This window comes from Oryzias melastigma, linkage group LG19 (genome assembly GCF_002922805.2).
Source record: "Oryzias melastigma strain HK-1 linkage group LG19, ASM292280v2, whole genome shotgun sequence".
Lineage (NCBI taxonomy): Eukaryota > Metazoa > Chordata > Actinopteri > Beloniformes > Adrianichthyidae > Oryzias > Oryzias melastigma.
The window spans coordinates 9,376,738-9,390,822 of record NC_050530.1 but is presented as its reverse complement, the minus strand read 5'-3'; the positions used below and the strand labels follow the sequence as shown (position 1 = coordinate 9,390,822).

Here is a 14,085-nt window from a genome sequence, read left to right as displayed (position 1 = left end):
TCAATGTTTAATTAAACTGTGTTAATTGTATTTGAAAGCGATCCAATAAATTTCAGTCAATTCAGTGGTTTGATAATATGAAGCTCAAGTAAAAAAAAAGAAAAAAGTAAAAGAAATACAGTCATGGGGAATTTAGAGCCTAACAATGAAGTAAAAAGTTTGTAACATAAAAAATAAATAAATATGAGTTATGACTCACCTGACAGTATGTACACCTGATGTGGGTCTCAGTGTGTTTTTTCCTACTTTTATTGAACATGTTTTCAGTCACAAGAACAAGTCATTAAATTAGAAAATACTGATATCAATTCATTTCTAAACCTGCACTTCATCTACATATGAAAGATGATGCACAGCATTTGTTTACAGACAGTGATGGCAACAGCGTATAACTATGAATTAATTGCTGCAGGATTTGCCTCGGGTATTCATTGTATCTATGGCAACTGCTGAAATAGAAAAGTGTGGCAATAAAAACAAAGCGAAGTCTCTGACGCCTGTAACAGTATAAACATTTAAGGCCACAATAGCAAGTTTTAAGCATTAACTTGGGGGAGAAACTTAAAGAACTTTAATTAAAGGTTTTTGATTGGTTTGTTTTGCGGTTGATTGTTGAAACATAGTGTTATCTTCATTTTTACTTCATTTTCTCCACACCCAGGGAGCGGAGCGTGACATCGGGCTGATCGACCCGCTCCGCTCTCTGGGTGTCCAGGAAATTTTTTGTATTTTCTAATTTTTGTACATGTAAATAGACGATTAAAAGTGCACAAAGTTACATACAAAGTGTATGAATTACAAATCCAGAATTACGCACACACAAGTCCAAAGTTACACACAAACGTGCAGACACAAGGTACAAATCAGGAATCAAATGAGAGTATTTTTTCTCCATACTTTCACCTCTCCATAGTGGATCTCTGGTTTAAGAAAAATAAAACAACAGTAATTTTATAAAATACCAACTTAGCATTGATTTGATTTAGATTCTTTTATAAATTCCTGGCTGAGGTGATCCTAGAACAATAAGATAAACTGGAGTTCTTTATATTACTATCAAAGCTTTAGTAAAAAGTTTGATATTGTCTGATTGTTCTTTTAATGTTCTGAGTTTAAAGGATGTATTTTATGGAGCATAACAAGGTTTACAGAATGGAGTTGCTAAGTAGATAAATTTGTAAATTATTTACATTCTAATTCTATAGAGCCCTAAAACAATAAGTTGCGTTGATGCTCAGGTTAATTTTTGTGTATAAAACGTTTGATGGGAGTAATAAAATTAGTAAATTCATATTTAAAGAAAAATGCTTATTTTTTGCACATTTCTGTTTTTATTCATAACAAGAATATATATAATGTATATGTATTTCAAATGCATTTATCTAATTTGGATTTTTGAAAGAGAAAATGAATTTTTTTATCACACTAATCCAATTTAAAAGGAAGTAAAGGAAAATAGAAACAAACAAACATAGATGACTTGAACATTGAGAACTGTCTGACTAAACAAAGACTTTAAAAAGTGTTCCTTTACTATCTTCACCAATTCAACACTGTTTTTAACTCCTTTGTTGACAGCAGTAGATGGTTCTGAAAAATGAGTTTTAAATGGTGCCTTTATGAAAACTAATTAAATGAAAAACCCTTTGGCATTTTTCTTCACAAGCATTACTGTAAACTCATCTGATGTGTCATTATTCTGCAGTGTCCATTGAACATTATTATGTTCATTTCCACTCATTCATTGTTGTCCCTAAACCAGTGTGTGGTTGAGTGCACAGTTGTCTGCTGTTACTTGTCATCCCATTAAACACACAGCTGCTCGTCTCCTGGCAACAGATGTTTCAGACTCTGGCACAGCGGGGCTCATCGTGCCAGCGCACATCACCAGACATCATGACAAATGACAGTGTACATTTTATTTAGAATGCTCTACATGTCCCACAAATCACTGACGCACAGATCCGAGGCCTAATTACCCAGCATGCCCCTTTGTAGAGGCCAATAAAGCGTCGTATTTCACATGTAGAAAACTTTCTCAATCAAATCCCTAATAAGGTTTTCTTAATGAGTTAGATTATAGTCTGCACTTTTAGTTTGTCCATTTCTTTACTTTTTAAACAATAATAATGTCTCTCTTGTACTGCATATATGTCCTCCTGGTACTGAAAGACTGTTGCTATGAAACCATATGATCATCGTCGAGAGATATTCCCCACACCTTAGACTGCTTAGTGTTAACTATTTCAATGCAGGAAATAAAAAACAAATATCAAAATAGAAGCTTTAATAGGAAACTTTTAGGAATAATATGGATGTGTCCTTTTTTAAAAATAGAAATCATTTGTTGTCTCCTTAAACCGACTGAAATTGCCAGTAGATGAGGTGCTGATTTCTAGAAAGTGTGATTTTGTTCTGTTTGTTGTTGCTATAGATTAGAAACCTCAACCTAAACATTTGATATGTAGTAGGGTTTTCTTTATACTTCTTATAAAATAATGTAGATCAACAGACCATTGTAGCATTTCTAAGGTGATATTTCCTGTTTAATAGAGAAGAAAACTATGATATTTAGTCCTCAATTTGCAGGCTGACTTCACTCTGTCGCTCTTAACTTCTGTTTAATCCAAAGACAAAAAGCTTAAAAACTGAAATGTTTGTATTTGTAAAGACAATTTGTATAAATCGACTCTGGAAAAAGCATGCAAACTTTGCATTTAATGCAAACATGATAAATTGGTATTTTAAAATCTAGAATGACTCTGAAATAAAAGGATCCCAACTTATATCTTTGTGATATTCAAATTTTAACTTTTACATGAAGTGTTAGAAACATTACTGAATCATTATTTAAATGTTTTTAAAAAAAAAATCTATTTGCTTGATAGTTTTGCAAAAAAAACTAATTGTAGAGCTTTTGTTTCATGTTATATTGATGGCACCAAAGAACAAATCAAAAACCAGTTTGCCCTGGAATGTATTCATGAAACCTGCAATTTCTATCCTTCATCCTAATTACACCAGAGGAGTTTCAGGGGATCTGAAGTGAAAAAAAGGGTATGTGCACATTCTATTTCCACATTAATGTGGTTTGATGTAAAACACATCAGTTCTTGATGTGGAATCAGTACTTTTGTGTGTTAACAATTAAAAAAAAAAGAAAAAAAAGCACCTTCAGTAAATTTCTGGCAATACATAAAACACTGAAATAGTGGTAAAAATTCAGTTAAGTCTAAAATGTGATTTTTCTACTTTCAAAAACCCTAAATAAGAAATTGGCTAAAAGAAAAAATACAAACACTGACAGATGTATGAAAGTGTAGTTGTGAGGACTTACTTTTTATGCTGATTCTCTTTTCGATCAGCGGAGCCCAGACTCTGCGGGAAAAAATAAACAAAAATAATAAGTGAAAAAACCTCTACAAGCTATGAGAAAATCAGAAGTAACACGTATTAAACAACAGCCAACTTCAAAAAGTTTCTCTTTAAATCAAGAAGCATTTTCTATAAGTCAAAATTTGATATTTGGTCAGTAGTTATGTCATGTAATTAAAAAATAAATGAGACGGGAAGAGTGAGTGAGGGTTTAAGACAATTTTAACTGAAATTTCCACCACTGTAAATTGAAAATATTTACTATTATCTAAAACTTTTCCATCATGTCCAGCTCTGTTCAACGGGTCGCTTTCCTCCAGCAGAGCGAGCCTTTTAAACAGCATGAACATTGCAAAAAAACATAAAAAGTAGGAACACTTTGCTTTGGTTCTTGGTGTTGTCTTGTGTAAACAGTTTTGTTGTATAAAACCACACAGAAACTGAACACACACACACACACACACACGTGAACACTTCCTTTGCCTTTGGCTGGAAACACCGTTGGAATGAAAGTGCTGCAGTTAGGCATTTTGATCTTTCGGAAATAACAGTATCAGCATCTTGGGACTCCGTGGGGAAACTGAAGCTCACAGCAAGTGGACCGAGCCAAAGCTGTCAATCTCACGAAACCTAAGAACTTAGCTACGCTCCCAGAATGAGTGAGCGGAGGTGGAGACCCGTCTTATTTGTCTTGGCAAAAAAAAAAAAGTCTGTTTATCGTTCCTCATACTTGAAAGCCTAAAATCCATGTTAAATATGTTAAATGATTTACATTAATAAATAGTTAAAGTTTCATTAAAACCCCCTGTAATCATCAGAGGCATTGTTTTGATTGCATGCGCCTGTTTAAACATACTTGAGAGGCTCGGTGACATTTGGACCAGAAAGAGAACGTTCAGGTGTGTGCGGGCTTTCATGTGTGCAGCGCGGTGACATTTTGACCACTTCTCAGTGCATACGCTGAGCCTTCATATGGTTTCATCCTCCTGGTGAGGACAGGATACAGCACACAGAGTGAGTAACCTTTAACCCCCTCAGCCCCCCCACAGTGCCCTCAGGCAGTACCACTCTCCTGATGGGGCAGACAGCAGGTGGGTGTGCTGCATTTGACAGACACATCTATAGGGGGTGAAGGAGGCCTATTTCAGGACTAGCTATCAAACAAGAGAGATAAAGAGATAAACAAGGATCTAAATTGAAAAGTTTATTCTTAAAAAGTTTTTTTTTACTAGTAGTAATAAGTTTTTTGCAACATTTTCAGTCATTTTTCATCATTTAGGAGTACCACTTAAACTATATATTTTTTTTTAAGTAAAATCATTCCCAGTGGTCTTTTAATTATATTATGCAAAATTTAAACGGCCTGTTTCATTTCTTTAAGACTTATTTTCTGCAGAATTGAGGGCTGAACTGCTAATTTCCCATCAACCTTTAGTTTACATTCTCCACCGCTAGCTTAGAGCGCCTCACAAGCTTAAGCTAACATTAGTGTAGCAGAAAAAAGAAAAAGAAACCAAAAAAACACAAGAAATCTCAGAACTAGGAGCGTATATTAGAAAGAGTCTGGTGATACAATACGTATCACGATACAATATGTATCGTGATACATCCCAAGACTGTACCAAGATGGTCTTCACTATTTTTTAAGGAGTATGACTTAGAAAAAAGCTCTATCTTAGTATTAATTCATTGAAATAAAATGGTAAAATGTATTTTATCAAATAATCACAACACTAAGCACTGCAACTGTATCTCATTTACAAGTTGCTTTTACCTACTCAAATTCATGGTGCTTTAGTTTTGGTAAATTAAGAAATATTTGTTTTTAAGGCAACAATAAATAAATCTGATTTGCACAACAAAATATATAAAAAAACATATAATTAATCTGCCCTTACCAATAAGTTTCAAAAAGTACAATTGAGGAAGTGATGTGTATTTCCTATCTAGTACTGTTAAACGGTTCAGGAGCCTGAACATTGCTTGAAGGAGAATTCATATATAAAGGGAAATTAAAGACTAATTCATTCCAGAAACGTTAAAGTGTGATGGAGCAGCAGTTTGACAAAATGAAGGAGATCGCTTGAATGATGCTTTATTCACATGACGTCTGCACTGCAACGCTGAAGCTCAAAGAGACTCAGGGTGCTGCGCTGCCAACTAGTGGTCGGGGGTTTAGGTGGAAGTTAAAAGTAAGGCACATATTAAATAAAATATCGCCATGTCAGCATTTTAAATTGAGACAAGTATCGCCAATTGAAGTATCGCGATATATCGCCAAATCAATTTTCCCTACACCCCTGATCAGAACAATCCAGCCGTACAGTTTTCAGCCAGATGGCGGCTCGGAAAAGAGAAATGAAGACATTAATGGATGTATTTGTTGACAGATAAATCGGAATTGGAGCGGAGAAAGGAGACTTTGGCCTGCCTAATACAGTTTCTGCATCAGCTTTTTCAAACAACGAGGGGGTTTATCTGCTCCTGATTATACACAATTTAAATAACGAAATACTGAGATATACACCATTTTAACCTTTAATTATTTGATATATTTCTTCCATCATGAGAAAAATGCTAACATGTTAAAAACACAATTTTCTTGCTATTTTTTTTTCTGGCCAAAACAGTTCAAATGAGAAAAACCTTAAATTTGTTGTAATATATTTACGTTTTTCTGCTGCCACAAGTTTGATGGCTTTTCATGATTATTTTGCTCTACCTGCAAGTGATGTATATTATAAGAGTAAAATCAATGACGAAAAAAATCCCCACTGCATCTTTTTCTTCATCTTTTTGAATTTTTATAATCCATCTACCATTTGACACATGTACTAAACAACTTTAGTACATCCTCACTGATAAACTCTTCATTTTCTATGAAGTTTAAGTAACCTTCCGACCAGAGTGCCACACTAAGCTACAGATTTAATAATCATTAGATCTGCTTTTTTTGTTCTTTTTAATCAATAAATGACCTTTTCCACTTGCTCCTTTAACTTTGTGTTTTTAGATCCCTGCAGGAAGTTTAAATACGACTATGACTTATCAATGTTGGTATCTCAGTACCCCTCCTGACAGCACACATGATTGAAGTCTGACACTAATAATACTTTAACTTGCATAAAATCCTTAGCTGCAGGTAAGCTTGTAAAGCTGGCGTTTCTTGAAATGTCATACTTGACATATTTTAAGATTGCAGTCAGTTATTGTAGTGACACTGGGGGGTATTTGAAAGAAAAAGTATTTTCTGTACCTAGCTGTCGGAAGTAAGTGTAGGACGGGGTATCATTTATGCAGTTTTTCAAGAGTGCATCAGATGATTATTCAGAGCATCTTTGCATTTCTGCTGAGAGTTTGTTTAAAGCAGGTGTTTGAGAGGCTTTTAACCAGCAGAAACCTGGCATTCCCTCACAGCTGTCAAATCACACTATTTTCCATAAGCTGTTTTTGCTCCAAACGCCTCAAAATCACACTGTGTGTTTCCTAAAATACTAAAACACGAGCAGCCAAATATGCAAGCATTATGCCCATTGAGTTAATAGCAGGATATATGCACAAATACAAACACACTTGCACAAAGACATTCACTAGTTTTGTATAATTTACAGCACACACATACCTGTGGAGTCTGACATCACACTGTCTTCCCTTTCTCTCGTTTCCCAAATCCTCAGTGTGGTGTTTCAAAGACGGCTGCCGCTAACTGCTGTTCACCTGTCCAACTTCAACTCTTAAGCTCCGCGCCCTCGCCTGCCTCTGTAACTCTTTCGCTGCTTTTTTCTTTTTTTTTCTAAAGCTGCTGGTCACCCGAAAGGTTTGTGAAAGCTTGCTCCAATGGTGGCTGCTACCACTGACTTGTTGTACTTTAATTGTTGTTGCTAGGCAATAAGCTTCTCCAATTCTTCATGCAGAGTGGAGGGGGGAGAGAGTTAGAGAATAGGTGGCAGGGGGTGAGTAGGAAATGCTCATTATGGGAGCCTAAAGCAAATGATCGGCACAAAGCAGGGGAGGTGTTTACGGGAAGGGAGGTGGATGGAGCAGGAATGAGGGAGACGTTAGCAGGTGCATCTTCCTATTTCCACCTGGAACCATTTAAACGGAAGTAACCACTCATTTAATAAACTAAAACACTTCATGGACATTTGGACAAATTGTCCACGACTGAATACTAAAGTTGATCTACAATAATCTATATTAGTATATTTATGTAAAGCTAATACACTGAACTTTAATCATTTGGTGTAAATGTACATAGTGTTACATAAATGTACCTTAAAGGTGAAAAAATATATATCCGACTGACAATGTCAAAGTTGATTGATTTGACGACTTTTCCTAATTAAACTGTGTTAAAAAACAGAAATATTTAAAATATTCATGAGAATAAAACACATTCAGACCTTAAAAAATGTTTATTTTCATCATCATTGTTGTTATGTTGGTATAAAAAAGAATCAAATGAGATTTATGATGTTTAAACTGAGAACCATTTTTTTGTTTCTCTTAATATTTTCATTTTTTAAGAAAGATTTTTATTAGTGATGTCATGAGATTGAATTTTTCGTGTGATTAATTAATTGTGACCTGTAACTAGTAATCGATTTTAACATTTTTAACCCAATATTGTTAAAAGCTTCTTTTTGAGGTACTTTAAAATGCTCCTCCAGGTGTGCATAACACAGATGTAACCACCAGGTGCAAAAACGAGATTAACGCGACTAAAAGAAAATAACGTACTAAAATGTCTGTAATTAATTAATTGTGATTAACACGATCATTTGACAGGCCTAATTTTTATATTTTAATATTACGCTTCTTAGTTTATTTTACTATACATTTAGGTTGGGGTTTCCTTTATATTTTTACATATCTAAAGACTAAAATTATTATTTCAATTATAGATATTATTTTTTTAAATACGAATTGATAAAATCATTGGAATTATAATAGACTTTTTGTAATAGTGAGCTTGTTTAAAAATTCCTGTAATTCTGCAAATAATGAAAGAATATATTCTTAGCTCATACTACAGTGATGTGTCATGAAACGAGTTATAATAGTGTTTTATTGTGAAGTTTAATCTTGTTTCCATCTTTCTACTCCCATCCAGAACTTACTAGCTGTTCCTAAAGTTTCGAATGACGTTTTTTTCTTATCTTCACAATTTGTTAACAAAGGACAAAAATCATGATGATGAAGATTGATTTGGATTCAAAGTGCCTCAGGTGTCACATTTCTGTAACAGCGGGCAGAGTGTCACAGCCCACGCTGCTCTTTACACCATGAACTGTGTTTCCTTATTAGGTTGACCTTTTGAGGGACATTTTGGCCTGTGATATCCTTAAGGCAAGCCCTTTACAGAAATGTGAACATAGGACGCTGCTTCCTCACTGCAAACTATAATTGGTAATTCCTACCCCTAAGTGTCACCACAGACAAATTTTATTTCAGTCACTATTTTTTTTTAGAATTTTTTTTACTTTTAAAAGATATATTAGGCGTAATCAGTGAAGTTTTACAAGATAATACCGAAAATATATAATATTTGTGGGACAATCATCAATTTGTTTGACTAAAGTTTTGCAAGTCAAAGTTTGAAACTTTTAAATAAAGTTTTTATTTATGTTTGTTCAAATATATATTTAGGAACAACATCGTGAAACCTACTGGAAAAACAATCCAATTATAAAATAACACAATAATTAAAATGATGAATAAAAACAACACAGAAGTAGAAGTCCCTTTTGATGGAGAAAATGTCAAAAACCAACAGAAAATAAAAATCAAAGCGTATCCTGTCACAAAGACGTTAAATGTTCATGTTTCCACCACTTCTATGCATCCATTTACCTCATTTTTGCCTTTATAAAAACGTTCATCCACCAATATTTCCAGTTTCTGGCCCAGCTTGGGGACACTTTCCATTCAAAGGTAGACTTCTAATTATACCTTTAACACCTTGCTACAAATACACATGCACACACCATTTATTCCCATGAGAAAACACCTTCAACACAGAGTATCCAACTTCTTGAAGGGCTCTCAGAGGGGTCCTGATGGCCTTTCAAGGCCCTCAGGAGGAGTGTGACTGCGGCGCAAAGGGAGCAAACTTCTCAGTAACATCAAACAATATACAGCAGACTGAGCAAAGATAGACTAAAATTATACGTTTATTACGATTAAAGGAAAAATAAACTTTTTTATACAAGAAACATTTTAAAAAGGAGGCAGAGTAGCACCGCATTAAATGAAAAAAAGACAAATTTAATAAATCAAAAGTGTAAGTTACTATTTTTGTCTTCCACTTTTGAAGTTTTTTTAACCATAATTTGAAGTAGTATGCGTTTCTCAATTGACAATTCAATATGAAAAAAATACAATTCAATATAAGTTAAAAAAAATAAAATATTGAATTAAAACAAAAGCAATTGTATTGTAAATTGTCATGGGTTTTTGATTTCATAATTCAAATGACAATAGCTACATTTTGTCATTTACAATTCAATATGCTGTTAATGCATATTATTTTGAATTATGGCTCAAAAAAACTTCCATATTTTATCTACATTCCTGCATTGTAACTGTGATTAATATTGCATTTCAACACTAAAATCTCGAAACTTCTCACTTTTTGCCACAAGATTTTGGAAGTTTAGTCACGATCAACTACTTCACAATTGGTCAACTTTCATTTGTGACCGCCAAAAATGGCAGCCGCTGTAAGGCTGAGAAAAGTAAACAGATGATGAGAGGCAGCAACAGCTGAAAGCCCGCTAGATCTGACAGGCAGATTCATCAGGAGAAGAACAAATGGCCGATCATGCCAGATGCCAGACGAGAAGATGAATTAGGAGGCAGCTAGTTAGCGAGCGTGTCCGCAGGTGGGCAGGTGTAGCGAAAACTTAAAGAAGCCACGGGCTGGGTTTGTGAATCGTAAACTGTCAGCAGTGATGGAGTGACAGGGCGGGTCTTCTATCCCTCTGCCTGACTGTCTCCACTTCATTATTTGTATAGGAAGCCCCCTCCCAAATTTTGTGGTCGTGGGACCAAAGGGACCTAAACATGGTTCATAAATCAGCACAGCAGAGACTATGGATATTTACCCATAAATCACTGTGGCGGAGCCACCTACAATCAGACTAATGGAGCTGGAAGACGTGCTGTCATCCAAGCCATGATGTCATCAAGCTGTGGGTGTTGATGTTGGTGGTGGGTCTCTAGCTGTGTGTGTATGGAGGGGATTCCTGCATATGTGGATCTGGAGCTGTTGGTGTGTGTGGAGAGGTGTCTGAATCTGCGGTGGAAGGTCTGCAGTTCTGCTTGTGTAAGTGTCTGTGGTGTGTGTTGTATGTGGGAGGTAAGATGTCTGTTTATATGGGTTTGCGTGTACGGGGGTGGCCGCTGTGTGGGTGTGCGCACGAATTTGTCTGTCAGTGCTTACTCTCATCATGTCTCTGCATTTATGTTAAACTGATCGATGCGCGTTCCCACAAACAGTGGAGTTGCACATCTCGCGCTAGACTTTGCACGAGCCACACACACTCGCTGACATGCAGACACATGAACTCACATGCGCACACTTTGGTTTTTGTGGTTATTACTGGCTTACAAAGGGTGTGGGATTCCATGGAGAAAATCTAAACAAGTCGAGTGGTTAGCACGGGTCTGCCACGTTTCCACACAATGGCGCTCATTGACATAAATAACGGGCGACTTTGTGAAATGGGACACCCATTAACTTCTCCCCCTCAAATAATTGCCCATTAGATCTTGGAAGAAAACTGGATTGAGAAATAACTCGTCTCCGACGCTAAATACAACTTGTAATAATAAAAAGTCACATTGTGAAAGGGGTCTGGAATCTGTTACGATGGGTTGGCTTTTTGTTCTATCATCCCGCCAAGAACTTGGATTATCTACAAAGAGAATTGTGGCTTGTTGCAGGAGCTCTGCAGACTGCACTTTCCTGTGCTTAAGCTGCTTTGAACATGGAAAAAATTATGGCAAGGAGGCAGATTACAACGCTCAATCAAAGGTGAAAATAAATCACCTGTCAAAGTCAAGGCCCGGGGGCCGAATCTGGCCCTCCAGATCATTTTATTTTCATTTTATAAATGGCTCGATGTTATCTTGAACTTATTTTGTCTAATTTTGACTAAATATATTTTTATGGAGAGCAAAATATTAAAAGTTTTTTAAGGTTTAAGTTGATTTATTCTGGAATAATATTCCTGCCTTTTTATTGTTCATAATTATGTTAAAAAGTTACAGTATTAACATTTTAAAACTTGGCATTCTGCTAACTTTTTGAACTATTTTGCCATTTACAAAGAATTTTTAGGCTATTTTGGAGTTTAGCTAATATTTCAGCTACATGCTAGCTGTTTTGGCTAATTTGGGCTTTTCTTTTTAAGTATTTTTGGGCTGTTTTTGAAGTTAGCTGTTTACACATTGGCTGTTTTGGCTAATTTAGGCTTTTTTTTTGTTGTTTTTTAGGATATTTAGAAGTTTAGCTATTTTTCTAGCTAAATGCTTGCTGTTTTGGCTAATCTGTTTTTTGGGGGGGTTTAGGCTAATTTGGCATCTAATATTTTAGCTGGCTATCAGCTTCAGCGTTTTTAGCTATCAGCACTGGCATCTTCAGCTGCCAAATCAATCTTACAGCATTCACACTAGCAATGCTATATATCGAGTTCATAATTATGTTCACATAAGTTCAAAATTTTGTTTCAGTGTATCCTGTTCGACCTAAAGTGTGTTTTGGATTTTGGCCCCTTGTGCGATTGACTTTGACACCCCTGGAATAAATTGTTGCAGATGCATAATGTAGTGAACTAGAGAGTCAAAAGGAAGCTAAAAAATACAAGTTTTGCCACTCTGAGCAAGTCAGTATGGATGTTAATGACGGTGACTCATATACGGCAGTCAATACTGATGCCACCAATGACGCATATATATTTACTCTTAGATAGCAGTGACGGCAGACTTCACCTTTGATGAATCATAGCACATGGTTTTGTTGTCACCCCTACATGTTCTCTGTAAATTGATGTGCCAATGTCACTTCACTTCTACTTACTGTCATTTGCATCACTCTGTGCAGATCTTCCTGTTTGTACGTGTCACAGCGAAATGACAAACGACCCAGAATTCATGACTCATTCACAAAAGCAAATGTCTCCTGCCAGCATCCCTCAGAGTGTACCGCTCACAATACCAAAACAGACACAGCAGCATGGGGTGAGTCACTGATGATGGACATGACAGTAATTATCACAGTTCAGCTCGGGTAAAACACAGATCGGTCCATTCCAGTCTTCCATCTAGATCCACACAAAAAATCTACACAAGACCTAAAAGATTTACATATGATCTAATAGACAGTGTCTTAGTTGGTGTTTTTCAAACAGGCCTTCTATATGAAGGATATTTTCCTTCAATAAAAATACTATATAATAAAATAGGAATATTGCTATGAATATAGTGGTTAACAGAGTGGCTGATTTTAGTTTACCAGTAAAAAAAAAAGATAGAAATGGTGCAAAAAAATTATCAAATGTCCAGATTGTGAAAGGAAAATGAACATTAAGCTGCATTAACACCGAATGAGATTTGTTCATCAGGGGCGTCCAGTTTCAATATGAAGTCGATGTACAGATGTGATCTGAAGTTATTGGGAACTGCGTTATGGCAGCAGCGCAATTTGTGTGTGACAACCAATAAACACATTCTCAGTCTCAACTCGTCACAAATTGATGTTTGGTTAAGGACCATTCCGTGTCACTTTTTGACATTTTGGGCGTCCCCAACTCGTCATTTTTTGAATTGATGGCTGTTCGTATAATCAAAGGTTCACAACCCTCGGTACACGGTACTGCGCATGGACTGATCCCCGGGACACGGCCGGTACCGGCACCCTAACCCGGTACTGGTAACCTAACCCCAGCGCTTCAAGTGGACCGGTACTCACCAGTACTCAGTACCAGCAATTCTAAAAGTAGCTCTTTACAGTACTGCCACTTCTCTATGCCAGTAGTACCACCGGTACTCAGTACCGTTGCAAATACTCGACTCAAAAAACTTTCAATATGATTGTTATTTTTTAAAGAAAAGAGAGACAAGATTAAAGTAAGAATCTCTATTATTCTTTGCTCACACATAGAAAAAATGACATCTTTTTATTGATCAATATTTACTTTGAAGATTCTCTGCCACTTCCTGTAGTCCACTTAAAGCACTGCATAACCCTAACTTGGCACCAAATTTGGTACCAGATGTGGTGCCGGACCCAAATCAGTACCGGACGCGAAACAGGCCCAGGTTAGGGTACCAGTGCGCATCTTTGTCCTGGTACGGGACCGGTTCCGGTTCGCGGCCCGGAAGTTGGGGACCAGGGATTTAATGGGAACAGCCAGCACGTCAAAAAACGATGTGTTGGGGACACCCAAAACATCAAAAAATGAAGCAGAGGGGTCCTTAACCAAATGTTAATATCAGCAATCAGCAGGTGGAGTACAAATATAAGATGGAGGTTTGATCCAATCGTCCTTATCTTGAACCTCCATCCCTTTTCTTAACCCGCTTGGCCCACCAGTTGGCCTCCCAGAGACCGGCGTCACGGGATATCAGCTGTGGCAAGGGAGGCTGCAGCCTGCTTTTATTTTTATTGTTTCCCCTCTGACCAATGCAGAACAGCAAGTCTTCAAA

General features: G+C 36.3%; 1 protein-coding gene and 1 long non-coding RNA gene across 6 annotated transcripts in view; one reads left to right on the top strand and one right to left on the bottom strand.

The window, feature by feature from the left end:
- The window catches only part of LOC112153971 (ankyrin repeat and fibronectin type-III domain-containing protein 1), a 135,290-nt gene that overhangs the window by 43,690 nt on the left and 77,515 nt on the right, over positions 1–14,085 (bottom strand). For 3 of the 4 annotated variants that reach the window (XM_036217129.1, XM_024284476.2, XM_036217128.1), the window contains one exon: positions 3,338–3,378. In XM_036217129.1, the coding sequence (XP_036073022.1) occupies positions 3,338–3,378 (41 nt within the window). Of the gene's footprint in view, positions 1–3,337; positions 3,379–6,997; positions 7,545–14,085 lie in introns of those variants that run through there. The other variant, XM_036217130.1, reaches the window with a different exon arrangement.
- Positions 1–14,085, top strand: part of LOC118600176 — a 65,319-nt gene that overhangs the window by 36,024 nt on the left and 15,210 nt on the right. Inside the window, exon 2 of one of the 2 annotated variants that reach the window (XR_004949749.1) lies at positions 12,482–12,618. The exons of the other annotated variant lie outside the window; for it this stretch is intronic. This is a non-coding gene — a long non-coding RNA (uncharacterized LOC118600176). The remainder of the gene's footprint in view (positions 1–12,481; positions 12,619–14,085) is intronic. 2 annotated transcript variants of the gene reach the window in all.